Source organism: Tursiops truncatus, chromosome 5, assembly GCF_011762595.2.
Source record: "Tursiops truncatus isolate mTurTru1 chromosome 5, mTurTru1.mat.Y, whole genome shotgun sequence".
NCBI classification, from domain to species: Eukaryota; Metazoa; Chordata; class Mammalia; order Artiodactyla; family Delphinidae; genus Tursiops; species Tursiops truncatus.
This window is the reverse complement of record NC_047038.1, coordinates 65,872,108-65,898,709: the sequence shown is the minus strand read 5'-3', so window position 1 is coordinate 65,898,709 and position 26,602 is coordinate 65,872,108. Positions and strand designations below refer to the sequence as shown.

General features: G+C 40.7%; 1 protein-coding gene and 1 long non-coding RNA gene across 6 annotated transcripts in view; one reads left to right on the top strand and one right to left on the bottom strand.

Moving 5' to 3' along the window:
* Positions 1–16,854, bottom strand: part of SLC30A9 (solute carrier family 30 member 9) — a 72,472-nt gene extending 55,618 nt beyond the window's left edge. For all 5 annotated transcript variants that reach the window (XM_019928255.3, XM_019928258.3, XM_073805196.1 and 2 more), the window contains exons 1-2: positions 16,722–16,854; positions 5,498–5,650 (exon numbers count right to left, since the gene is read on the bottom strand). In XM_019928255.3, the coding sequence (XP_019783814.1) occupies positions 5,498–5,650; positions 16,722–16,833 (265 nt within the window). In that variant the 5' untranslated portion in view covers positions 16,834–16,854. The remainder of the gene's footprint in view (positions 1–5,497; positions 5,651–16,721) is intronic.
* A 72-nt stretch (positions 16,855–16,926) lies between these two features.
* LOC141278779 (uncharacterized) lies at positions 16,927–18,809 on the top strand. Its single transcript, XR_012331983.1, has 2 exons — positions 16,927–17,265; positions 17,990–18,809. It is a non-coding gene; the product is annotated as an uncharacterized lncRNA (long non-coding RNA).
* The last annotated feature ends 7,793 nt before the right edge of the window (positions 18,810–26,602 follow it).

Genomic DNA, 26,602 nt, shown 5'->3' with positions numbered 1-26,602 from the left:
TTGTCCCTTACTCACTGGGGATTCTGTACTAGCTCTTATCTCCCCAATCTAAACTCTCTCCCTATACTGTCTCAAACACACTCATGACTTCAGTTACCACCTGGGTGTAGCTAATAACTCCTAAATCTCTATCCCCAGGTTAGAACTCTATGCATTCACTTATTTACAAAATATTAAACCCCTACTATGGGCAAGCCACTGCTCTAGGCACTGAAGTTCCTGCTATCACGAGGCTTGTAAACGGCGGGAAAAATAAAGCAGATACTGAAAATATCAGTCAGTAATAAGTGCTAACTACACAGAGAATTAAAATGAGTGTAATATTAAAGACTGACTGGGTGTGCAGAGCTGACATGTCATTTAAGATGTAAATGACCAGGACTTCCCTGGTGGCGCAGTGGTTATGAATTCGCCTGCCAATGCAGGGTACATGGGTTCAAGCCCTGGTCCAGGAAGATCCCACATGCCGCAGGGCAACTAAGCCTGTGCACCACAACTACTGAGCCTGTGCTCTAGAGCCCACAAGCCACAACTACTGAGCCTGCGTGTTGCAACTACTGAAGCCACGAGCCTAGAGCCCGTGCTCCACAATGAGAAGCCACCGCAATGAGAAGCCCGCGCACCGCAACGAAGAGTAGCCCCCACTCACCACAACCAGAGAAAGCCGGCGCGCAACAACAAAGAAACAACGCAGCCAAAAATAAAATAAATTTAAAAATAGGGCTTCCCTGGTGGCGCAGTGGTTGAGAGTCCGCCTGCCGATGCAGGGGACGCGGGGTCATGCCCCGGTCCGGGAGGATCCCACATGCTGCAGAGCAGCTGGGCCCATGAGCCATGGCCACTGAGCCTGCGCGTCCGGAGCCTGTGCTCCGCAGAGGGAGAGGCCACAGCAGTGAGAGGCCCGCGTACCGTAAATAAATTAATTAATTAATTAAGCAAATAAATAAGTTTATTTATTTATATTTTTAAAAAGATGTAAATGACCAAAACGGTCAGCCACATGAAGAAGGGCATCTTGGAAGGAAAAAGCAACTAGAGCACACACCCTAAAACAAGAATAAGTTTGGTATTTTCTAAGAACCAAAAGGAGACTGGTTTGGCTGAAATATAATGAGAAAGTAAGAGTGGAATTAAGGAGCCCCGGGAGAGGCTACTGCACTAATCCAGCCAAAAGATCATGTCTCACAGTAGAAAAGTAGTATAACCAACTGCCTACTTACTAGTCATCTGCTAAGATGCCCCAGAGGCACCTATGATTCAGATGTCCAAGAATGAATCCTCACCTTCTCATTAATATATACTCCAGCTTTGGTATTCCTAATTTTATTTTTTTATAGATTAATTATTTTATTTATTTACTTTTGGCTGTGCTGGGTCTTCGTTGCTCGGGCTTTCTCTAGTTGCGGCGAGTGGGGGCTACTCTTCGTTGCAGTACGCAGGCTTCTCATTGCGGTGGCTTCTCTTGTTGCGGAGCACGGGCTCTAGGCACACGGGCTTCAGTAGTTGCAGTACGCAGGCTCAGTAGCTGTGGCTCACAGGCTCTAGAACACAGGCTCAGTAGTTGTGGCGCACAGGCTTAGTTGCCCTGCAGCATGTGGGAACTTCCCAGACCAAGGAGCAACCCACGTCCCCTGCATTGGCAGGCAGATTCTTAACCACTACACCACCAGAGAAGTCCCTTAATTTTAGAAATCACCGACACAATCACCCAATCCAATCCAGTAACCATGCACTGTCCTTTACTTGACCCTCTCTCTTTCAGTCCCCCAAATTCAATCACCAGGTCTTAATTACTCAGCTCCTAAATCTCTTGCGTTCACCTACTCCCTTAAAAAAATCATTGACATTAACCTAGACTACAGCCTCATTTGTATTACTGTTTTCAGTCTCCCTCCTTTGCAATCTGTTTTCCAGTCTGCATCTAGTTATCTTTCTAAAATCTTAAATCTGATTAAGTACTTCCTCTACTTAAAATACTCCAATAGATTCCCGCTGCCTATAAAACAGCCCAAACTCCTAAACAAAACCCTAATCTGACTACTGTTTACCTCTTGAGTTTCACCCCTTGTACTTTCAAAACTACCAACCCCACCACGAGATCCTCTACTCACTAGTCTAGACACACTAAGTTACTTGCAGTGTTACCTTTTTTCTCCACCATTCATCACACCAATGCCTACTTTCAGGTCACTAATTAGATATCATTTCCTATGGAAACCTTCCTCAACCACTCAAGACTCAGTTAGGTGCCCCTCCAGCACACAGTATTTCTTCTATAGTACTTACTATACTTTTTTTGCTTAATTTTCTATTTCAGTAATAAAGAGAATATAAACTCAGAGAGTCATTCTCATTTGCTGCCATATAAGAAGTGCTCAATAAATACTCCTTGAATAAATTAATGAATAAATGAATAAATAAAGGACTTCTTTTTTTTTTTTTTTTTTTTTTGCGGTACGCAGGCCTCTCACTGTTGCGGCCTCTCCTGTTGCAGCGCACAGGCTCCGGACACGCAGGCTCAGCGGCCATGGCTCACGGGCCCAGCCGCTCTGCAGCATGTAGGATCCTCCTGGACCGGGGCATGAACTCGCGTCCCCTGCATCGGCAGGCAGACTCTCAACCACTGCGCCACCAGGGAAGCCCCAAGGACTTCTTTTTAATGCTGCACAGCAGACTAGGAAAAAAAAAACTCTTCAAATGCATTGCTAAGCTAGCAAAATGATGTGAAGAGGGCAAAAATGAAGGGAAAGCAGGACCTCTGTAGAATAAGAGAGCAGACCAAAGCCAGTTTTTTCCCTGAAGATTTCTGTTGAAGCTTACATTCTTTGAGATTCTACTTCCACAGCTGCAAGTGGCATGGGAGAACAAAGAATAAAACTAGGTTCTGCTAAAGATGGAGAGTCTAACAGGAGATACCCAGAAAAAAAGCTAGACACCTGGCATTACTGCGACCTAGAAAAAACACACAGAGAAGGGGATAGCAAGGAAGCAAGCCTGCACCTACTCTGGTGTCACATAGTGGAGAAGAGAAAAACTGCCCTGAAAATCCTAAGGATAAGGCAGCTCACACAAGTTTATAGTCTGGATTCATGCTACCAACGTGGTCCAAAAATCTTAAGCTGACTTTAATTTAATGTGGTCCCAAGTTGTGTCCCCAGCAGCTAACAGAGGCAAATGCAAACTCTCTATGCAGGAACACATCCTCAATAAGAGACATCAAATAGTTCCAAGATATAAAACTGCATGGAAAATGAACACTTCTCAGTTTAAAAACAGATAGGGCATCATGAATGAGAGCAAGAAATGGAGGAAAAAGATAATACAGTAAGAACCAAAAGATTTCAGAGAGCAGAATTTTCAGTCCCAGATTATAAAATAGCTATGTTTAATATGCCTAATAACAAAGAAGTCTGAAAACATAAGCAAGGCGCAAGAGACCAACCAAGCAAGATGAAAAATAGAAGTAATTTCTAGAAATGAAAAATATAATCATTAAAATTAAAAACCCAACAGATGTACCAACCAGCAGATTAGAGGCAACTAAAGAGGGAATTAGTGAACTAGGTAGGCCTAAGGAAATAACCCAGGATCTAGGCCAGAAATATAAAGAAATACAAAGTATGTCAGAGAGGTTTAGAGACATGGAAAATAAAGCAAGAAGATCCAAAATATTTCTAACTAGAGTTCCAAAAGAAGATAAAAGAGAAATGAGAGGGGGTAATACATACTTCAAGGGACAGTGACAGAGAATCGTAGAATTCCAGAATTGTATTGATAGAAAAATGCCAATTCTCAGATCCAGGAAGCCCAACAAATCTCAGGAAGGGTAAATGCAAAGAAATACACACCCAGTCACTTCATAGTAAAACTGCAGTTTACACCAAAGAAAAAGACTTTCAAAATACAGTTAATCAAATTTAAAAAGCAGACAAACAGAAAAGACATGGAAACAAAGGCAAAATATCTGACTTCTCAACAGCAACAGTGAAAGCCAAAAGACAGTGGAATAAGATATTAAAATGTGCCTTTACCATGAAAGATCCTCACCTAAAGGAATTTCTATAGGATGTATTCTACATCAGACAGAAAGAGCAGAGAAATAAGAAAAGATGGTTAACAAAGATTTTAGATAAATTTGAACAAATAGCAATGTTTATTTTACAGAAGGAAAAGAGAGCAGAATAGACACAAAATACTAGCAAACAAATCACATGTGAGTTTGGAGGGGGTGACCAGAGTTAAAACATTCTAAGTTCTTTGTATTTTTCAGAAGGAAAGTAAACTTTTCAATTACTTTTAGACTTTAGTACAGACATAAAGTATATAACTCCCAAGCAAGTGTGTGTTGTTTCTGTGTATGAGGGAGAGGGGATAATGGAATGAGAAAAAAAAGGTTTTTTTAGAAGGCAAAAAAGGAATTAAAAAAAAAAATAAACGCACAGGGAAGCACATGATACAATGGGCAGAAATATGTCCAAACATATCGATTATTACAGTAAATGTAAACAGACTAAATTTTCAGTTAAAAGACAAAGATTATCAAATTAGGACAAAAAAAGGTTAAAGCCAAAGGACAGGAAAAATTACACCATTTGCCATTTCATTGGCAAATACCAATGAAATCTGGTGAAGATGTCACTAAAAAAAAAAAAAAAGAGTTGTTACATAACAATAAAAGGTCTAATTCATCAGTGTTATGTAACAATTCTACATGTGTATGCATCTAACAACATAGCTTCAAAACACATAATGCAAAATTTTAGGTAAAACTAAAAGAAAGTACAACTTTACTTGATTCAGTGTGCAACAGGGAACAGTATTTGAAAAGCTTCCAAATGTCACTAAATTCTGCCATTCTAAAAGAAAAAAAGTTTTTTAATTTCAAACAAACTAATAATAAGGATTTTTATACCCAATAAAACTATGGCTTAAATTCCTACTTTAAGAAGAAAGGTTCAAAATTAATGAGCAAAATAGCTAACTGATATGCTAGTTTAAAAATGAATAACACAGTAAATACAAAGGAAGCAGAAAAGAGAATATATTTAAGGTAAGAGTGGAAATTAATGAAATAAGAGACAAACATATGATATAGATTCAAAGTAAAAAAAATTACTTGGAAAAATAATAAAACAGACAAAGTTTTGGCAAAATTAATCAAGAAAATAAGACAAACACCACTAGGAATTGAAAAAAGGGTGTAACTACATATGCTGCTACAAGTATACAGAGAGTACCATAAACTTCATGCCAATAAATTAAAAGTTTAGTTGAAGTGGATAAATTGCTAGAAAAAAACAGAACTTACCAAAATTTAGTCAAAAAGAAATAGAAAAATTAAAAGAAATTAAGTTAGCAGTTTAATGACTCCTCACCAAGAAAACACTAGTCCAGATGGTTTTACATGTAAGTTCTGTCAAACATTCAAGGAACAAATAATCTTATGCAAACTATCCCAGTATACAGAAGAAAACTATTTTAAAAGATTTATACATACCTGCTTCATCAAATGATGGTACTTTTTCCATTTTGTGAGTTTGTGATCCCTGTCCTTCTTTCTGAACATTTGTGGAATACGACTTTACTTGATTCAGTGTGCAACAGGGAACAATATTTGAAAAGCTCCCAAATGTCACTAAATTCTGCCATTCTAAAAGAAAAAAATTTTAATTTCAAACAAATTTCAAATAAGGATTTTTATACCCAATAAAACATACCTATGATAAGAGAATAATTTTACAGAATAACAGTAAAACTTTCATCCTGTTAAATATCCAAATGCACAATGCTAAGCCACCCTTTCCATGGAGGTGTTTCATTGAGCCCTAGGTATACAGGGTCTATATTTTGTAAAGGAAAAGAAAATATTTTTCCCCTAATTTGCAAACTTATTTATATGGTAACTTTTAAAATTATATAAAATCAAAATATTTGTATTATTCAGCTGTTCTGAAAGGTCTCTGGCATTTAAAAGATATTCTTTATTTTGTATGCTGGTTGCATGATTAAAAAAATGGCATAATGTACTTTTCAGAATAAGAACTCTGAGAAGGGGAAGGTCAGGAGGGTGTCCTACTCAAAACTACCCTGCATCTTCCTTCTGCTAGATGGAGACTGAGTCATCTTTCGTTTCACAATCAATATGTGAATTATATTAATCAGTCATTCATACTGTCACTGATGTTTTTAAATCAGATAATTAGATCAACATTTGGTGAGATTTCTCGGTATTTGGGAATTCTAATTGAGGGAAGAATAGAAGACTAATTATAAAGCAGTTTAGCTGTTGCATCTGGGTTGACTGTGAGCTTTACAGGGCTGAAATACAGAAGGAAAATATATTCCACATTTGCATCAAAGTGGTAGAAAAGTAAATCTATCTGTCTCTACTCTCATGTGACCCTCTTGCTTTTATTTTTTGATGCTGTGTACTTAAAACTCGAAAATCTTGTTTAGGTATAATTTATATATTTTCTAAAGTTTTAGGTGAAATAATGAAATTATATCATTAGAAACAGTCAAGTTTCTCCAAGAGTGGAGGGTTAAGCACTTAAGAGTTGAAACTTTTCTGGGGCTTCCCTGGTGGCGCAGTGGTTGGGAATCCACCTGCCAATGCAGGGGACATGGGTTCGAGCCCTGGTCCGGGAAGATCCCACATGCCACGGAGCAACTAAGCCCGTGAGCCACAACTACTGGGCCCATGTGCTGCAACTACTGAAGCCCATGCGCCTAGAGCCCGTGCTCCGCAACAAGAGAAGCCACTGCAATGAGAAGCCCACACACCGCAACAAAGACCCAACACAGCCAAAAATAAATAAATGAATAAATTTATAAAAAAAAAAACAACAAAAAAAAACCCACAACATAAAAAAAAAAGTTGAAACTTTTCTAACTGCTTAATAATGATCTTCCCAAAATGTTAATTCATGTATGTGCATGTGTAGATTGCCTGCCAAAATCAAGAAAAATAAATTTTTTAATGGCTCAGAGAATTCATCAGGAACAACAATTATTGTGAACACTGAAGATAATCTGAAAAGCATGAGGACATAAGGCAGCATAAGTATTCACTCAAATTTCAGGCTTAGAACTTGTTTTCTTCAAAAACTTTCTGATGCCAACTTACTCTTTCATTTATTTGGCAAATATTTGTTGAAGGCCAAGTATGTTTTTTTTGTTTTTGTTGTTTTTAATAAATTTATTTATTTTTGGCTGTGTTGGGTCTTCCTTGCTGCGTGCAGGCTTTCTCTAGTTGCGGCGAGCGGGGGCCAGTCTTTGTTGCAGTGCACGGGCTTTTCATTGCAGTGGCTTCTCTTGTTGAGGAGCACGAGCTCTAGGCACGTGGGCTTCAGTAGTTGTGGCACATGGGCTCAGCAGCTGTGGCTCGCAGGCTCTAGAGTGCAGGCTCAGTAGTTGCGGTGCACAGGCTTACTTGCTCCACGGCATGTGGGATCTTCCAGAACCAGGGATCAAACCCGTGTCCCCTGATTGGCAGGCAGATTCTTAACCACTGTGCCACCAGGGAAGTCCCCCAGCATGTTTTTTTGATCATTTGCCTCTACTTATTAAAGGCTGAGTAAAGTGAATATAACAATGTATCTTCTTGCACGTTAAAATATGTAGCTTCCCTGGTGGCGCAGTGGTTGAGAGTCCGTCTGCCGATGCAGGGGGACACGGGTTCGTGCCCCGGTCTGGAAAGATCCCACATGCCGCGGAGTCGCTGGGCCCGTGAGCCATGGCCGCTGAGCCTGCGCGTCTGGAACCTGTGCTCCGCAACGGGAGAGGCCACAACAGTGAGAGGCCTGCGTACCACAAAAAATAAATAAATAAATAAAAATATGTAACCTACCAACAAAATTAGTGAAGAAAGGGTTAAAGCAAATTCTCCTAAGAAACCCACCCTCCAGGAGAGCATCTTCTTCACCACAGCCACTGGTGTTCCGACTTGTCAGCCCTATTCAAAATATCTTTTGTGATTATTACCTAACAAAAACACTATGACACCAACATTTTTTTTACCCACTGATGAAACACTTCTATAGAGACTCTGCTAAGGTGTTTAAAGAGGGATTACTACAGTCTAAAAATCCTTCCTCAGAAGAGGACAATGTTTTCGTGACTTGATCCTAGATCTTTTTCAAGGTTCTCCTTAATTTTTAAAACGTTATTACAGAAAATTTCAATTATATGCAAAGGTAGAAAAAACAGTACAATAAACGTACACATACTCATTACTTCAACAATTATCAACTCATGGCCAACCTTGTTTCACCTCTGCCTGCACCTGCATCTCCCCACCTACATATTAATTTGATGTAAATCTCAGACATAAAATAATTTCATTCATAAATATTTCAGTATGCATTCTAAGAGATAAGAACTTTTTAAAACATAGCCATACCACCATTGCAAGTAAAAAAAAAATCCTTAATATCATCAAATATCCTCAATTTCCAATTTCCACTATTACAAGTCATAATTTTTGTGTATGTGAACAGATCTTAATTTGGTCCACATACTACAATTGAATGAGATGTCTTTTAAGTCTCTTTTCTACAGGATATGTGTTTTAGAGCAATTTTTATATTGAAGAAACCAGCTGCTTGTACTAAATTTTTGTCCTGTTTTCCAGTCTGAATTTTACTGATTTAATTCCCATGGTGTTGTTTAACCTGTACTTCTATGTGTTCTATAAATCGATGGATATAAAGGCTTTATCCAAATTCAGGTTCCTTTTTATTAGGACAACACTACTTGATAAGTGGTGATGTGTTCTTTAACCAGGAGCCACATAATATTTGGTTATCTCTATTTGTGATAGTGTCTGCTGTTGTTCAATGCCTAGAATCATTTATTCCTCAGGTGGTTACAAAATGGTGATATTATAGTTTTATCCTTCATTTTTTAGTCAGAATACTTCTACAAAGAGAAAATTCCCTTCATGTATTTGGTTATCCAGCAGTATAGTTCATATAAGAAAGTCAGGCTGTATGCTTAATTTTTTCCCTTTATTTACCAGTTCTCAGAATAATGAGTTCACTACCTACCATCCTGCAATAGTGACACAATAATTTGCATGTGTATGTATCACTATGATTCCATAGATTTAAACATTATTTGATGTATATCAATCCATTTTAGTCATTATCCTGATTTATGTCCAAACTGTCCATCCCGTTTTGGGCCAGTAGGGGTCTCTTCAAATTGACTCCTGTGTCCTTTTTGTTTTTGGCCTCTCCCCGCGGCTTGTGGGATCTTAGTTCCCTGACCAGGGATCGAACCCTTAACTTCAACAGTGAAAGCACAGAGTCCTAACCACTGGACCACCAGGGAATTCCCAACTCCTGTGTCCTTTGACACTATCTTAGTAATCTTGATAGCTTCCTTGCTCACCGTTTCAAAAAGTAATTACTTTTTAACTTTAGAAGAATTTTAGGTATCAGCTTTAATTTTTTTTTTTTTTTTTGCGGCATGTGGGCCTCTCACTGCTGTGGCCTCTCCCGCCGCGGAGCACAGGCTCCAGGCGCAGGCTCAGCGGCCAAGACCCACGGGCCCAGCCGCTCCGCGGCATGCAAGATCCTCCCAGACGGGGGCACGAACCCGTGTCCCCCGCATCAGCAGGCGGACTCCCAACCACTGCGCCACCAGGGAAGCCGCTAGGTATCAGCTTTAAAAGTACACATTTGCCATGAACACAAGATTGAAAATTACACAGAAATTGCATAATGTTTCTACCTTTAACATTTTATATTCTAAAAAATACACAAGACCACATTTGATTCAATAAAACAGAATACCTAACACACAGCAGTAGAAACTCAACCATTTGTTGAATAAATTACTGAATTTGTTAATTAATTCTAGAAGGCAGAAAGACAGTAAAAAAAAGTAACCACCATTCATACCCTTTCTTCAAGGTGACTTCTAAAATAAGCTATGTTATGGTTAGATTAGTCTTTAGTTTGGTGCTCACTACTCTATGGGCCTGGACAAGGAACTTCTCATTGCTGCATATACAAGGCTGTTCGTCGAGACTGCAGAGCTACTGGTATCTTATCAGTCTAGTCGAAACAATCACTTTTCTCTGCTTTTATTTTACTGTTACTGCCTCTGCAACTCCTAATAACATTGCTACTGATCACCCTTTGTCCTCTCTCCAATCTTGTTTGTCACCTACCACTTACTCTGGCTTTTGGAGGAAATTTAGCCTTTTCATACTACAACAATACAAAATACAAACAATACAAAAACAATACAAATAGAACAATACAAAAAACTCTTTTTCTCCCACGCAAACTGACAATTCTGTCTACTGTGTATGTTGCTTCTGCAATAATAATAACTAAAAACAAACAAAAAGATTTCTTAACGGTTTGAAATGTTTTGCTTCAGGCTAATTTCAGGACCAGAGACAAACCTGCACCTAAGTCGTCGTCTTTTTTTTTTTTTTTTTTTGCGGTACGCGGGCCTCTCCCGCTGCGGAGCACAGGCTCCGGATGCGCAGGCTCAGCGGCCATGGCTCACGGGCCTAGCCACTCCGCGGCATGTGGGATCTTCCCGGACCGGGGCACGAACCCGTGTCCCCTGCATCGGCAGGCGGACTCTCAACCACTGCGCCATCAGGGGAGCCCCAGTCTCTTTTCTTAAGAGACCATTGCAGGGACTTCCCTGGTGGTCCAGTGGTTAAGACTCCGTGCTCCGGATGCAGGGGAACCAGATTCGACCCCCGGTCAGGGAACTAGATCCCGCATGCCACAACTAAAGATCCCGGAGGCAGCAATGAAGACCCTGCAGCACGCAACTAACACCCAGCACAGCCAAATAAATAAATATTTTTTTAAAAAGAGAGACCATTGCAGATTGATGGACCTAGAAATTATCATACCAAGTGAAGTCAGACAGAGAAAGACAAATATCATATGATATCACTTATATGTGGAATCTAAAAAATGATACAAATAAACTTATTTACAAAACAGAAACAGACTCACAAATATAGAAAACATACTTATGGTTACCAAAGGGGAAAAGAGGGGAGGGATAAATTAGGAACTTGAGATTAACATATATACACTACTAAACATAAAACAGATAAACAACAAGGACCTACTGTATAGCACAGGGAACTATATTCAATACCTTGTAATAACCTACCATGGAAAAGAATCTAAAAAAGAATATATATATGTATATTCTGAAAAATATACATTCTGAAAAAGAATATACGTGTGTGTGTATAACTGAGTCATGATGTTGCATTAAAAAAAGCAGGAGACAAACTAATACAGCTTGGTTTCAACTATTCAAAAATGCTACTGGTGAAATATCTGGATTATGCATAATTTTTACTCTGTACCTTATACTTTTCTGTATGTTCCCCAAATGCCTAAAATTTTAAATTAAAAATACATCCATTGTTAAATTACTTCAAATATTATACTGCTAATAGTAACACACTATCTTTAGTTTACTTTTATGCTTTCAGCTAACAAAAAATGCAGGAAAATCCCTCTTATGTCTAATCATCTGGCAAGCACAAGTGTGACCTAGACCAGGTGGCTCAACCTTCAGGACTATCGCTGATGTGATTTTTCACCAGAACAGAGTAAGCAATAGGGAATCCTTTTCTTTTTTTTTTTTTTTGGAGTATGTAAAGAATATACAACTTCCTGCACTGCATCTTGGCACACCAACTCTGCTGCCTTAATTCTTGTAAATATTTGCTTAGGAAAAGGAGGAAAAAATATCAAATACATTAAGGATTTGCCAAGTGCCACTGTACTAAATGCTTTACCTGTATTATCACACTATAATTTATATCCCAAAACATACCTCAAAGCCATCTACATCTCTCCATCTCCATTGCTAAGTACCATGGCCCAACCACAATCCTGTTTGCGTAGGTAACTCTAATTAATAGCCCCCAGTGATCTCCTTATTTACACTCTTCCCTTTCCAATCCATTCTCTACACAGTAGTCAGAATGATATTTTTTAAACACTTGCTTTTTTTTTTAAACCTACAACCCAAAAGGCTATGATGCCTCCCCAATCTCCTTTCACACACCCCTCCCCCCCTTCCAACCACACTCCAGCCACAGCACGTTTCCTCCTGCGCCTGAATACAAGTCTAGTCTCTAGGGTTTCTATTTGCTCTGCCTGGATTGCTCTTTGCCCCAGATGTTCACTTGGCTTGCTCATTTTCATTTTTCATGCCTTGGCTCAGTTTCCACCTCCTCAGGAAAGCTGGAGTCCCAGGCCAGCACAGCTAATGAAATGGCCCCTGCTGGCTACCTTCTAGCCCATCACTCTGCTTATTTCCTTTATAGCATTTAGATATGTTTTCTCATTCCTCATTTCCAAAAAAGGTGGAAACTGTGTCTGTCTTGTTCAGTACTGCACCACCAGCAACTACAACCTCCTTCCTGAATGATCCTCACTCACAAAAACCCTATGAAGCACATACTGTGGTTAACCTCATTTTACAGGTAACCCTATTATTAACCTGAACTACACAGAATCATGCTGTCAGCCTGCCAAAATGGTCTTTTATAACTGTCAATGTTCCTATTAGTTATTTAAGGGGTTAAATTCCCACTCTACTTTTCATATGGTAATACTAGCAGATTGCAGACAGAAATTTAAAAATACAAAGGTCAATTTCTATATTTATATTTAAAAACTATACTTTTATCAATCTCGGACTTAAGCAAAAGCACATATCTGTTGATTTGGCATGTAGTCCTTAAAGGAGCATCTTCCCATCTCAAATCATTGTCAAATGAGGCAAGACATAAATACGTGAACAAATAAAATAAGTGCTTATGCAAAGCCAAAAGAACTTTTTTAAAAAAGGGCATATTTACTAGAGAAACTAAGTAATATTTTTATTATTTAGAAGTATATGTTTGTGTAGATCATTTGAAAAACATTAAAGTTAATTAAAAAAATTTTCTAGAGAAAGTCACTGGTAATATCATAGTATATATTCTTACTACATTTTTTCTAGTTTCAAGAGCATTTTCCCACGTCACTAAATATTCTTCTAAATTATGATTTAAAAAAAAAAATGTTTGCATCTATCACCAGCCCTTAATAACTGTACCAGGGCTTCCCTGGTGGCGCAGTGGTTAAGCATCCACCTGCCAATGCAGGGGACACGGGTTCGAGCCCTGGTCTGGGAAGATCCCACATGCCGCGGAGCAACTAAGCCCGTGCGCCACAACTACTGAGCCTGCGCTCTACAGCCTGTGAGCCGCAACTACTGAGTCCGTGTGTCTAGAGCCCGTGCTCCACAAGAGAAGCCACTGCAATGAGAAGCCAGCACACCACAACGAAGAGTAGCCCCCACTCACCGCAACAAGAGAAAGCCTGCACACAGCAACGAAGACCCAACCAGTCAAAAATAAATTTATAAAAATAAAATAAAAAATAATTGTACCATAACATTTCCTATTCTTCATAACTGTAAACGTTACCTATTTACCACTATTAATAATAAACTTGTGCACAGATTTTAATATGTATCTGATTATTTCTTGAAAGCAAATCCCTTTAAATAGAATTGTTGGGTGAGAAGGCATATACCTTTAAAGTTCTTTTTTTTTTTTTTTTTTTTTCGGTACGCAGGCCTCTCACTCTTGTGGCCTCTCCCGTTGTGGAGCACAGGCTCCGGACGCGCAGGCCCAGCGGCCATGGCTCACGGGCCCAGCCGCTCCGCGGCATGTGGGATCTTCCCAGACCGGGGCACGAACCCGTGTCCCCTGCATCGGCAGGCGGACTCTCAACCACTGCGCCACCAGGGAAGCCCCCATAAAGTTTTTTTTTTTTTAAGTAAGGTTTTATTTATTTATTACTTATTTATCTTTTGGCTGCACTGGGTCTTCATTGCTGCACGCGGGCTTTCTCTAGTTGCAGCGAGTGGGAGCTACTCTTCGTTGCGGTGTGTGGCTTATTGCGGAGGCTTCTCTTGTTGCAGAGCATGGGCTCTAGGTATGCGGAATTCAGTAGTTGTGGCTCGCTGGCTCTAGAGCGCAGGCTCAGTAGTTGTGGCACACAGGCTTAGTTGCTCCGTGGCATGTGGGATCTTCCTGGACCAGGGCTCTAACCCGTGTTCGCTGCATTGGCAGGCGGATTCTTAACCACTGAACTACCAGGGAAGTCCTAAAGTTATTTTTAATATAAAGAATAACTGACTTCCAAAACACTGTTCAACTAACTATATGTCCCAATCAGTAGTAAGAGAGTTCCTGCCTTCCTGCATCCTCAATATGAAGAATCACTATGAAAAACTTAGCTAATATGAGACAATGAGTAGTAAATCCTTTAGACTTATATTTCTATGCTTATTAGTAAGTATGGAACATTTTTGCATTTTTATTGGCTACTCGAATGACTTTATGAAACCATTCATTTCCTTTGCCCATTTTTCTACTGGAATGTACGTTGGTTTGTAAAAATTCTTTATAAATTAGGGATACTAACTTTATAAGTGCACTGTGCAATACAGTACTCACTGTTTACTGAGCACTTGAAATGTGGAGTCTGAACTAAGTTGTGCTGTAAGTGTAAACTGGACTCCAGAGACGGTAAGAAAAGATAATGTAAAATATCTCAATAATTTTTATATTGATTACGTGTTGAAATATTTTGAATATACTGGATAAAATATATTAATAAAATTAATTTCATCTGTTTTTACTTTCTAAAATATGGCTATCAGACAAAGCAAAATAACATACAGGGTTCACATTATATTTCTTTCTGACAGATCTGCTCTAGAATATTGTCTTGCTTTTTGCCTTTAAATGTTTTCAGTGTTAGTTTGACCCACAGACATTTCTCATTTTTAAGTATACAAATGAAGCAGTTGTTTCCTTCAAGATTTCCTCCTCAACTTATTCTTTATAAGTTTTTCCCAGCCACACAGCAGTTTCAGAAGCATAAACTAAACTTTGACAAAGAAAAATATTTATTTTTAGAATTCTTTCTCAAAAGTTCTGCAAATATTTTCTTCTTACATGCATCCAACTTAGTACTCTTTTTAGTTAGTACTCTTAGTACTCTAAAGAGTACTTAGTACTCTTTTTCTAAATTAGTACTTTTTCTAAATAAATTTTTTAAGCTTTATCATAATTATGGTTGCCCTTTTAAAAATTGTTTCAGTATTTTTGAAACTAAATTTGCACAAACAAGGTTACTTTTTACATCTACTGTTTTTAAGCATGAAAACACATTTTAATTTTTTGGTAATAAACACTGCAAACAACTTTGCAGTCATTCCGACTGGTGAGACAGGTGATTATTATCTGTAGTTCACAGAGGGATGAGACAAAGAGCACATAATTTTCGACTTGACAGCGACAGACAATAATGGATTACAAATTACACTATTTCAACTTCTTTTTACCCACCCTTAAAGGGCAGTTTAGACTAAATTCAACGGTCACTCCACGTAATTTAAGTGTAAAATGCCGAAATTGCTTGGTCAATAAAAGCAACTAGGCCAGAAAGTTTAACTGGGGATTTTGGAGTACAGTACAACCAGATGAATCATTTTGTTCACAAGAGAATCAGGTACATTTCCATTATAGGAAAAATCCACAGTTACACGTTTTTATCACTACCAAAAAGCACCCAAAATAGTGCTGTTAAAATTAACCCTTCCGAAATCTTAAAAGCCAGTTTTTATATTTATTGCAAATAAAAGGACCATATTCTAAAATAATTGCACAGAATAGGCATTATTTTAGCTTATGTTACTTATAAACTTGAATGACTACGACTTCCAATTTCTACTGCAAGGTCACAAACATGCTACAAGTTTTTTCAAACATAAATTTTCGGTAAATGTTTCTGTAAACACTCTATTCATCCCCAAGACCCTGGGGGATTAGATTAGGGGTGGATTTGGTTCTGTCTCTTCCCTCATTGTTCCTAACAGTTCCCAAGTGTCAAGCAACCTATGGCATGCCAATGACGGCAAAAACGGAGGTAAGCCTAATTAAAACTTGCAAGTTCAAGATTATTTTGTAAATTGTCAATTTAAATTTGAGTCAGAAACGACATCTGAAAAAGAGGGATAAAACCTCCCGACAACTACTTTTTTCTGAGTTCAGCTCCAGTGGACACTTTTTCACCAAAAAGATTGTTCAACCGAACTGGTCTCATTCAACAACTGTAGGATGGTCATACCCCCATCTTAAAGGATGTCTCGTAAATGTTGCGTAGCAACCCCCAAATTCCTCCTTAGAAAATTTAATAACACAGGTTGGGAGTACGAGAAAAGGAACAGGGTAAGAAAATCTATTTGGTCAAAGTGCTCAAAAAAGGTAAGGCTGTGAGCTCAAAAGACCCTGGAACTTTGTGGAGTCAGCAATTTCGCACTGGCTGCGGGGGGAGGCGGGCGGTCACCGCCGGGCACTGTCATGCTCACGTAATGTTTTATCTGAAACGAAGTGGTCCGTTTCATGGATGCGACCCGGCCCGAGAATTGCCCCCAAATGCCCGCGGGGACCGTGGGCGAGACCAGGATCAGGGAGGCCTGTAGGGGCCGCCGCCGGCTGAGCAGGCTGAACTGCAAAGGCGGAGGTCCGACAAGAAGGTTCTGGGGTTGGGAAAGGGCAAGGCGGCATACTTCCGAGGCGAGGCGCCCGGCGCCGAGACCGGCCTTGTCTTCCAGTCCGGCTTCCGCGGAGTCAGAGGCCGGCGCAGGACACTCACCCTGGAGGTCGCTGGAGCCGCAGGCTGCCGCCCTGCAGCGCAGACGGAGCCGGCACAGGGAAGACCAGCTACATCTGTGGGCCGCGGCGGCGGCGGCCAAGCCCGGTAACATCCTGGCGGGGCAAAGGCCCCCACTCGAACACCGCTTGCTACCTCCGCTCCGCCGCCGAAACCAACTGACTCCATAGACCGGACACTACCGAACACCAACGCCTGCGCCGCCGCAGGCGGCCTTAGCGAACTCGGAAATGGTAACATTATTTAATGACCTGGCCGCGGAGGCAGCGGAAATGACGTACACGCAGAGCGCGAATCGCGAGATCTTGCCCCGGAAGAGCTTGGTAGGGCGTGGCTGCGCAGAAAGTTTGGCGTGTTCGCTTTGTCTTAACGCGGTACTGCGTTTGCACCTTGCTTGGATATCTACAAGTTACTTGTTTGCTTCTTAACCGCCAGGAAAGCCTTGGCAGAAGTGACAGCCGTTGAGGGCTCTGCCTTTTTCTTTTTTCTGGGCTCAGATCCTGGGCCATGGTGTTGGAAATGGGAGGTAAGGTGGGAAGGAAGGACAGTGGCCTTCTGAGCCTCTCCCTCTCCAGAGCCTTTGTGGATAATCCCAAGCCTAGGCTAATTTGTCCTCAGTGCCCTCGGGACCTGGAACACAGTACATCACAACAGCGTTGTGTAGCCATTACCGTGAAGGCAAGTACCCACAGAATCAGTTAACTTGCCCTAGTAACGTCTGAACGTCGGATTCCTGTCTGTAATATACAGTACTAAGACTTAAACGTTCAGGATTTGTCTGGGTAAAAGCAGATGTGCAGACATGCAAATAGGAGTCAGTTTGGCCCCAGGGAGAAGGAGACGAGAACAATATTCACCAAGCATTAACTGTGTTGTTTATCTGACATGCTCATTCAGGTCTTAGCTCAAACTGGAATGAGGCCTGCCTTGACCACCCTAGCTATTGTAAGGGAGCAAATTTGCCACCCCAAAATGGGTTTCTTTGGCAAGAGAATTAATTTAGGCTGATTTTTTTTTTTAAGGCCCAAAAGACTCATCACCTTTGACCTTTCCCCTACCTGCCTAAAAGAATATAGAGAACTTGTTCCAAGAAGGGAGCTATCACCATAGATAACTGTAGTACACACTAGGTGTATAGACAGGGAGGAACCTAGCAAAGTCGCTTGTTAAAATTCCTCTCTGTCCTCTTGTCTCTGTGGGCGCAGCAAACATTTGTTTACCAAACATTTGCTTTTTTGTCTCCTTACCAGTTGCCTTCCTCCCCTTGGAAGCCCCGAACTACTACCCCCAACATCCTCTTTTTTCTTTAGCTGAAGATGGTATTCACGGTGAGGGTTTGGGCCATTTTGGAGAGTTAGTTTTCCTGGGTCTCTCCCATGTATACATGTTATTAAACTTTCGTTTGATTTTTTCTTGTTAATCTGTCTCATGTTGATTTAATTCTTAGACCAGCTAGTGTAACAGGGAAGAGCCAATTTTGACTCCATGTTGGATCTGTTTCTTTGACTTTAGCCTTTGCTTTTCGTTGCTTTTGTTATTAAAATCATACATGATGGACTGCCTCAGGGAACCCTACCCACCTGTGAATGTCCCCGAGCCTGGCCATTCCAGGAGACCAGGAGACGTTTTGCAAGACTGATGGCCCTTTTTACTTTACTTCCTTCCCACCTCTCCCTCTCTATTCTGCCTTTTTACTTTACTTCCCTCTCTGACTCTATAAAAGAAACTTACATCCAGAGGCCATAAGGTGGTTATTTTGAGACACTAGTCTGCCATCTTCTCCGTCTGCCAGCTTTCCGAATAAAGTCGTGTTCCTTGCCTCAACGCCTTGTCTCTGATATATTGGCCTGTTGTGCGGTGAGCAGAGAGCGAGCTTGGACTCAGTAACACTAGAACTTAGAAGGGTAGAGGAAAATTTGTTCCTCCCGACGCTATAATAGACCTGTTTATTATCTACCCTGTTGCCCTGTATACTTTTCTTCAAAATGTCTATAGATATTTGAAATTATATATGTATTTATTTTTTTGTTTTCTGTCTCTCAATAAAAAACAAACATCGTGATGCTGGAATCTTGTGTTTTGCACACTGCTGTTTCCAGGGGCTAAAACAGTGCCTGACACAAATAAATTAATCGAATGGAATGCATGATGGTTTGTTTTAAAATTAATGAGTCATTTAACTGTAGTATTACTGTTGTCGAACCCAAGTTCGTGTGTCCTATGCACAAAGAGGCCAAACAAACCAAGACATAGGAGTCTGGAGCAGAGAAGGGTTTATTGCAGGGCCAAGCAAAGCCGTAACTCCCTGAATGTTTTCAGGGAAGGGTTTCTACGGGCAAAATTCGGATGAAGGTCTGCAGGGTGTGTGACCTTCCTCTGATTGGTTGGTGGTGAGGTAGCAGGTTGAGATTGAGATTCCAAGAATCTCAATCATCAGCCTTCTGGTTCCAACCAGTCTAGGGTCCACGTGGCTTGTGCTCAGCCGGAAGTTACCATCCTCCACCTGGGTGGGGAGCCTTAGTTCCTGTAGAACTCAGAGATATATTGTTATGTCTATCTACTGAGTAGGAACCAGGACCCTGCTTTATTGTTGCACTTCCCTAATTAGTAACTTTGAATAACTCGTAACTTGGAGAGGGTCTGGGAGGCTGTAGCCTTTTTCCTATAAGTAAGAAACAGGGGACATGGAAAGGCCCCACAGGGTCCTGCTCAGTTTCACTACAAAATAACTAATTCAAGGGGAAATAGATTAGTATGTTCCCAATTTTAAGAGAATCAACGCAGTCTTTTATGCTGATTGAGAAAGTACAACCAGATTAGTGAGGTGACAGTGATTAAATTATCACAAGAATGGTAAGCAATTTAACTTCCTATGACAAACATAGATTAAAACATTAAGTGGTTAAACATTAAAAAATGCTGTTCCTGGGACTTCCCAGGTGGCACAGTGGTTAAGAATGCACCTGCCAATGTAGGGGACACGGGTGTGAGCCCTGGTCCGGGAAGATCCCACATGCTGCAGAGCAACTAAGCCCATGCGCCACAACTACTGAGCCTGCTCTCTAGAGCCCATGTGCCACGTGCTCCACGACAAGAGAAACCACTGCAATGAGAAGCCCGCGCACCACAACGAAGAGTAGCCCCCGCTCGCCGCAACTAGAAAAAGCCCGTGCGCAGCAACAAAGACTCAACGCAGCCAAAAATAAAGAAATTAATAAATTTTTTTAAAAAAATGCTGTTCCTTAAATATTTATATCCTCAAGATTACTGAAAAATCTGAATATTACTGGAAAGTTCTTATCCTTTCCTTATAAGTAGATTTTAGCAGAAATCCAGCTTTATGATATAAAATACATAAAGGCTTAACTCTAATTTTATGGTAACTATATGTTGCATTAGCCTTTACTATATTGCTAACTTAAATGCTTTGGATTCTTAAAGTTGGCCCCTAGTTTCAACTATCATTTTAATCAAGACTGGTCAAAACTTCATAGGATTTACTTTTATGTACAATAGGATTTTAATTTTTCTTTATATGTATTTTCTAATAATTCTTAGAGGAATATTCATTCCTTTTGTGATAAGAAACATTTTTTAAATACATTCTTTTGCAGGGTTGTTAAAATAATTTTAATAACAGCTGTGTGATGTGAAGAACGTGTTGCTGGTGTATACCACAATATCACCACGTGCTACTTTTTTCCTACCCTCCTTTCCCCTGATATAGCTGGGCAATATAGCATCGTATAACTCGACTTACAGACACTATTAATTTTAATAAACCTCTAGAAGACTTGACTTGCCAAAAGTTTCAAGAATAAAGTGAATCATGCTGTGTTATCTTTTTTAACCCTCACAATGCTGTATCACATAATAAGTTCTCCATGGACTTGTATTAAAATACTTCTGCACTTGTCTTGGTATTTACACCTATATTGTCATCATATATTCGTCTTGCTGGATAGGCTCAAAAATTTCCCCAAGTGCTGAAAATTGAGGCAATGTTGTAAGAAGTCAGAGTCGGGGAGCCCCTGGAAAAAGAGAACTAGGAATGGCTTTCTTGACATAAGAGATGACATTTTTGGCCTAAGCCATCGTGTGCTCTAAGCCTGGTCACGATGCTTGCCCTTGAACAGGTCTTAGTAATTAATGATCTCGAGGGAATGCAGAAACAAAAGAAAAACAGTCAAAAAACAATAGTCCAGTGATAAAACAGAGTCCTAGTTTCTCCTCAAGGGATATATATAACAATCTGATACTTATCTTTGAGTTCTGTAGGCACTAAGGCCCCCACCTAGGTGGAGGATGGAATGATGATGAAGAATTTTCCTGACCCTCATGACTTCAGTCAACTCAAGTTTGGACTCTGTCAACCTTTGCCCCAATTCTATACTGAATTCTCCTCTGCTCAAGCCCCTTCATGAACATGCATGTATCCTTAGCTAAAAAATACCCCAATTTTGCTGTTCAGGGAGACACTGCTTTGGAAAGGATCCTCAGTGTTCTCCTTACTTGCTGCAAGTAATAAATCCTTCCTTCTCCCCCTCTTTGGCTTGGTTGTGTCTCTTGGATGGACACCCACCAAGAAGCAAACCCAGTTTTCAGGTTATGAAACAGGAGGGAAGGGGGCAGGGCACAACTTTTAAAAGAATGACATAGCCCAAGGACATGACATAAACTGATTAGAACCAAATAGGTCCAAGATGGCAGACAAGTTGATTTCCACTAGACCTTGAGCCTCAGTATACAGACGCTCATTGTAACACACCCACAGGTGCCATGACAGTTCCAAGGGCAACCATAAAGGTCAAAAAGTAGGCGGTGGCCCAATTCCTGGAAATCCCCACCCTTTCCCCAAAATAGATGGAATACTCCTCCCACTCATTAGCCTATGAAATTACCCACCCTTATAAAAACTGACAATCCCATACCCTGGTGCTGCTTTCACCTTCTGAGATGGACAACAGTGTCTGTGGAGGGTGTTTCTCTCTAAATAAATCCACTTCTTACCTATCACTTTGTCTCTCACTAAATTCTTCCTGCGATGAGACATCAAGAACCTGAGCATCATTAAGTCCTGAGACCAGGTATGCGATCTCAGTTAAAAGATCATGGGTTCAAGTTCCAATCTGGGTTTGGGCTGGGTTTGAGTCCCTGCCCGTGGGTTCAAGTCCCAGTCTGAGTTGCATGGTTTCAGTAACAGCATCAGTTTTAGAGTTCCTTAGGGGAATTTCCACTGACCCTAAATTCTTTGAGGATTCTCATCCTTCCTTTACTTTAATGCTCAAATTGAGACACATTCAGCAGGTGCCTATATGTACTAAACAGGTAACATCACGGAGCTTATTTTCTATTGGAGGAGACAGAAAATTTAAAAATAAACACATATAATTTCAAATAGTGATAGTAGTAGTAGCAATATTGATCATTTACTAATTGCCATACCCTCTATTTGCATTATCTCATTCATAACACCTTAGCAAGTTATAGATGAGGAAACCAAGGCACGTCTCTCTCTTAACTACCAAACTTTACTTTCTAAGCCAGTGGGTTTTGTCCTTTGGAAGAAAATATAAGGTCTTTTGCTGTTTTCTGAACAGTAGGTCAAGAGAGAGCATTTCCCCAGATTTTATATCCCATTGTTTTGTGTGAGCAACATGATATTAATTTGTCTGTTTCATGAGAATTTTTGTTATAAATAGATGCCTAAATATAGGGAATACTAAGTCAGATAGATGGAAATAGAAGTAGGAAAATGGGAAGTGTCATTTGATTATTATCATTAACCACAACTCCTGCAACATTTTCCATTAACTCTGAAGAAGTTCCACATCTTACAGAAATTCCACATCTTACAGCTTCTATAGTTGAGCTGACTATTCCTTGGTTTCATCCTGTCGATAGCGTTGGGAAAATGATTCTGATCATGAGACCAACTTAACTGTTTATCTGGAAAACTTAGATAATCCATTACAAGATAAAGTCAGTGGCTTTATCCTGAAGCTTACCAAGAACACAAATTTAATTTTGAACACGGATGTATTTGTTGGTGTCATGATGTTTTTCCCTGTGAAGTTGAGAAAGGAGGGAGTTTGCCTATCTGAACACTTCAAAAAGAAAATGATCACACCAAGGGTGTCATTGCCTGCTATACAACCAAGGTCAGAAGCAATGGGGGTCTGCACAGACACATGTTGCGTGTATAGGCAGACCTCTCCTGCCGAAGCACAGGAAGTGAAATGTGGAATTGACATGGTTTCTGACCAGTTTGCTAACTTTCCTCTCCATTTTTCAGAAAAGGTGATTGATTTTCCCAAGATCACTCAGCAAGGATGTGCTAGAACCTGGAGTCAGACTCAGGCCCTCCGACTCCAAATCTTTGTTATACACGTCAGTGAAGGTGGTGGAGAGACAGAGGTTTATGGGTTTTCCCCCAGCATTATTCTATGAAGGTACTTGTGGGGGCTTTTTTTCTCAATTATTTGTGAAATGACCATAGAGTACTCCACTACCATTAAACTTAGGTTCACTCTTTGCCACTTCCATGCAAGAATAAGATGTCTTCTTGGGTGTCTTCAAGAAGAGGAGACAGGACTTCCCAGGTGGCGCAGTGGTTGAGAGTCCGCCTGCCGATGCAGGGGACACAGGTTCGTGCCCCGGTCCAGGAAGATCCCACATGCCACGGAACGGCTGGGCCCGTGAGCCATGGCCACTGAGCCTGTGCATCCGGAGCCTGTGCTCTGCAGCAGGAGAGGCCACAACTGTGAGAGGCCCGCGTACCGCAAAAGAAAAAAAAAAGAAGAGGAGATATATCTCCATCGCCGTTTGGATGTTTGCTTAGCCACCAAGCTTACTGACCTGTCCCAATGCTATGAATTTGGAGGAAACTTTTGAGCATGGAAGAGAGATGGTACAGCGACTGGAGAGAATTTCTGTGATATGTAGACTATGGATCCCGTCTGATGCTACAGAACTCAGAGTTGGAATCACCGAGAGTAAATGAGACTGAGGCCTGCAGACTTGCCATGGAACACAACATGGGGCAAGAGGTATGTATGTTTCAGATGAATGTAGCTCACCACCGCCAGCTGGGAGTGAGCTGACAGATACAGCAAGACTTGCAAGGAGCTACCAAAGAATAGGGGGCTCTTGGGACCGAGTTTCTCCTCCGTGGGGCCTGTTGGGATCCCCATTCATCCTCACTGACAGTGAGCAAGATAAGCCGCACTGACCTACAGAAAGGGGACAGCAACCCTACCACAGTTAGGCAATACTTAAGGTATTGGCCTTTAGCCTTCTTGACCTCCTGACCCCACCATCGGAAGAGCAAGCAGCCCTTCCCCTTAAATGTTACATGACTTTTGGTTACATTCCTAAAAGGCTCCTCAGCCTCTAGGATATTTTCCCCCTCTTTTAAGAAACAACTTGCTCCATCCCCAGCATTCCACTCAATTTCCTCATCCACCACCTCCTCCCATCTTTCACAATTCTGCCCCTCCAACCTTACCAGCCCGCCCGCCCCAGCTCAGTCCCATGTTCTCCCGCCTAACCACATCATGCTGGCTTTGCCGCAGTCACTCTCAACCAGCGGCAACGTCTAGAGACATTTCGGTTCTCACAACTGGTAACTACTGGCATCTAGTGGGTAGAGGTCAAAGATGCTGCTAAACAGCCTGCAATAATCAGGGTAGCCTGTCACAACAACGAATTAGACTCCTCGAAATGTCAACAGAGCTGCTGTTGAAAAACTCTTCTTCCGAGTCACAATTCGAAATTACAAATTAAAGGCAATGCCCATCAGCTTCTACCAAATGTGCGTGTGTGTGTGTGTGTTTGTATTTTTTTTCTATAAAGATGTCCTTTTTCTTTTTTAAAATTTATTTATTTTTATTTATTTATTTTTGGCTGTGTTGGGTCTTTGTTGCTGTGCGCGGGCTTTCTCTAGTTGTGGCGAGCGGGGGCTACTCTTTGTTGCGGTGCGTGGGTTTCTCATTGCGGTGGCTTCTCTTGTTGCGGAGCACGGGCTCTAGGCGCGCAGGCTTCAGTAGTTGTGGCACGTGGGCTCAGTAGTTGTGGCTCACGCGCTTAGTTGCTCCATGGCACATGGGATCTTCCCAGACCAGGACTCAAACCCCGGTCCCCCATGTCGGCAGGCGGATTCTTAACCACTGCACCACAAGGGAAGGCCCTGTGTGTGTATTTTTTTAACTCCTAAATCCTCACATATGCATCTTGATACTGACAGGTTTTCCCATCCACCAGGTCTGTCCATGTCTGAAGCCACTTCCCCATTTCAGCATCACTGGTGGGAATTAGGGAGAGAGGAACAGGGAGTACTCCTCATCTTCTTGCCTCCAATATCTATGCAAGTGGGGATGGGAAGGTAAAAAGATACACAGGACTAGATTCTAGCTTTGTTTTATTCTCAGCCTCTTGTGAACCCATCCTCCAAATATTTCAGCAGCGTGGACATGCTTCATTACAGCCGCTTTGTTCCCATCAACTTCACTCCACTATCTCCTAACACCTCCAACATTTGTTCTTTTGTCTTTCAGTAGCTTGCTGGAAATACTTTTGCGTGACATCAATCTATATATATATCAGATTTCTGTGAAATTTGACACTGATTATTTGATCTTTCTAAAAATATCCAGGCCTTTATTTTTAGCCTTTTTTTTAAAAGAGGTTGGATTGAGTCAATTCTGGTATTAATTTTGGCTATGCCATATTTACTTCTGGACACAGCAGTTATAGAGAAACTGAAATGGGAAGAAAATAGTCCTGTCCCTGCCCTGTTTCCTAGTTAAGAAAGAGCCAACTTTGAAGAAGGGAAGCCAAAGCATGGCTTGTAACAAGCTGAAAATAATGCCCTTGAGAGCTGAAGGCTAAACTGTGCCCCAGAAATGGTAAATAAGCTTGACCCTGGGTTTGGCTTATTTACAATAAGAAAAAAATCAATTGAAGAATTTCACATTCCTCTACAAAAGTAGACCATAAAGAGCCACTACACTTTCTGAAGAATTAGGACAAATGGAAGAATTTAATAGATAGAAAATAATTAAACAAACAAAAGCAAAATTTAAAGACTGCAGCAAAACATTAAAAAACAATGTGTTTTGGTTTTTTTTTTAAAGCTAAAAACATTTTAGAGGACTTCCTTGGCCGTCCTGTGGTAAAGACTCCGTGCTTCCACGGCAGGGGACGCCGGTTCCATCCCCGGTCTGGGAACTAAGATCCTGCATGCGGCTCGGCTCCGCCAAAAAAAAATTGAGAAAGTGTCAAAAGAATAATTACTAAACCCACAGGGTTGTGACAGATGTTACAGTCAGAGGCCATAGTACAAAAAATAATTATTCATTAACTTGCACTGTAGCATCTGCTACATGTTATTTCAGCAACTGAATTGTGCAGAAATGACAGTGAATTCTAAACTTAAATATCTAATAATTTAGCAGGGTCATTCCTGCTTTCAAAAAAAAAAAAAAGAAAAGGAAAGAAATATTAAAGGTTATCGAAAAAGTGGTTATGGGGTGTCAAGACTAGTCATAGAATCTAATATACCATTTGAACTGGGCAACAGGCTTCTCACGGACCTTGCTGCTGAATACTGTGGATTTTATGGTAATAGGCATGACGCTCTGAGATGGCCCAATATCTTACACCCCTGCTGTTTTTTTGATAATGGGCTCACACTCTTATTCCTTTTCCATACTCCACCCCCCAGTCCATGATGAAACCGAGGCAATGGGTTTTGGCTGTTACTTACCAACATGTCAAATGAGAAAATATGCAACTGATAAAGCTTAGAAGCAAGGTCAGGAATAAAGAAAAGTAAATTTGAAAGCAGACAGATTGTTTAACAG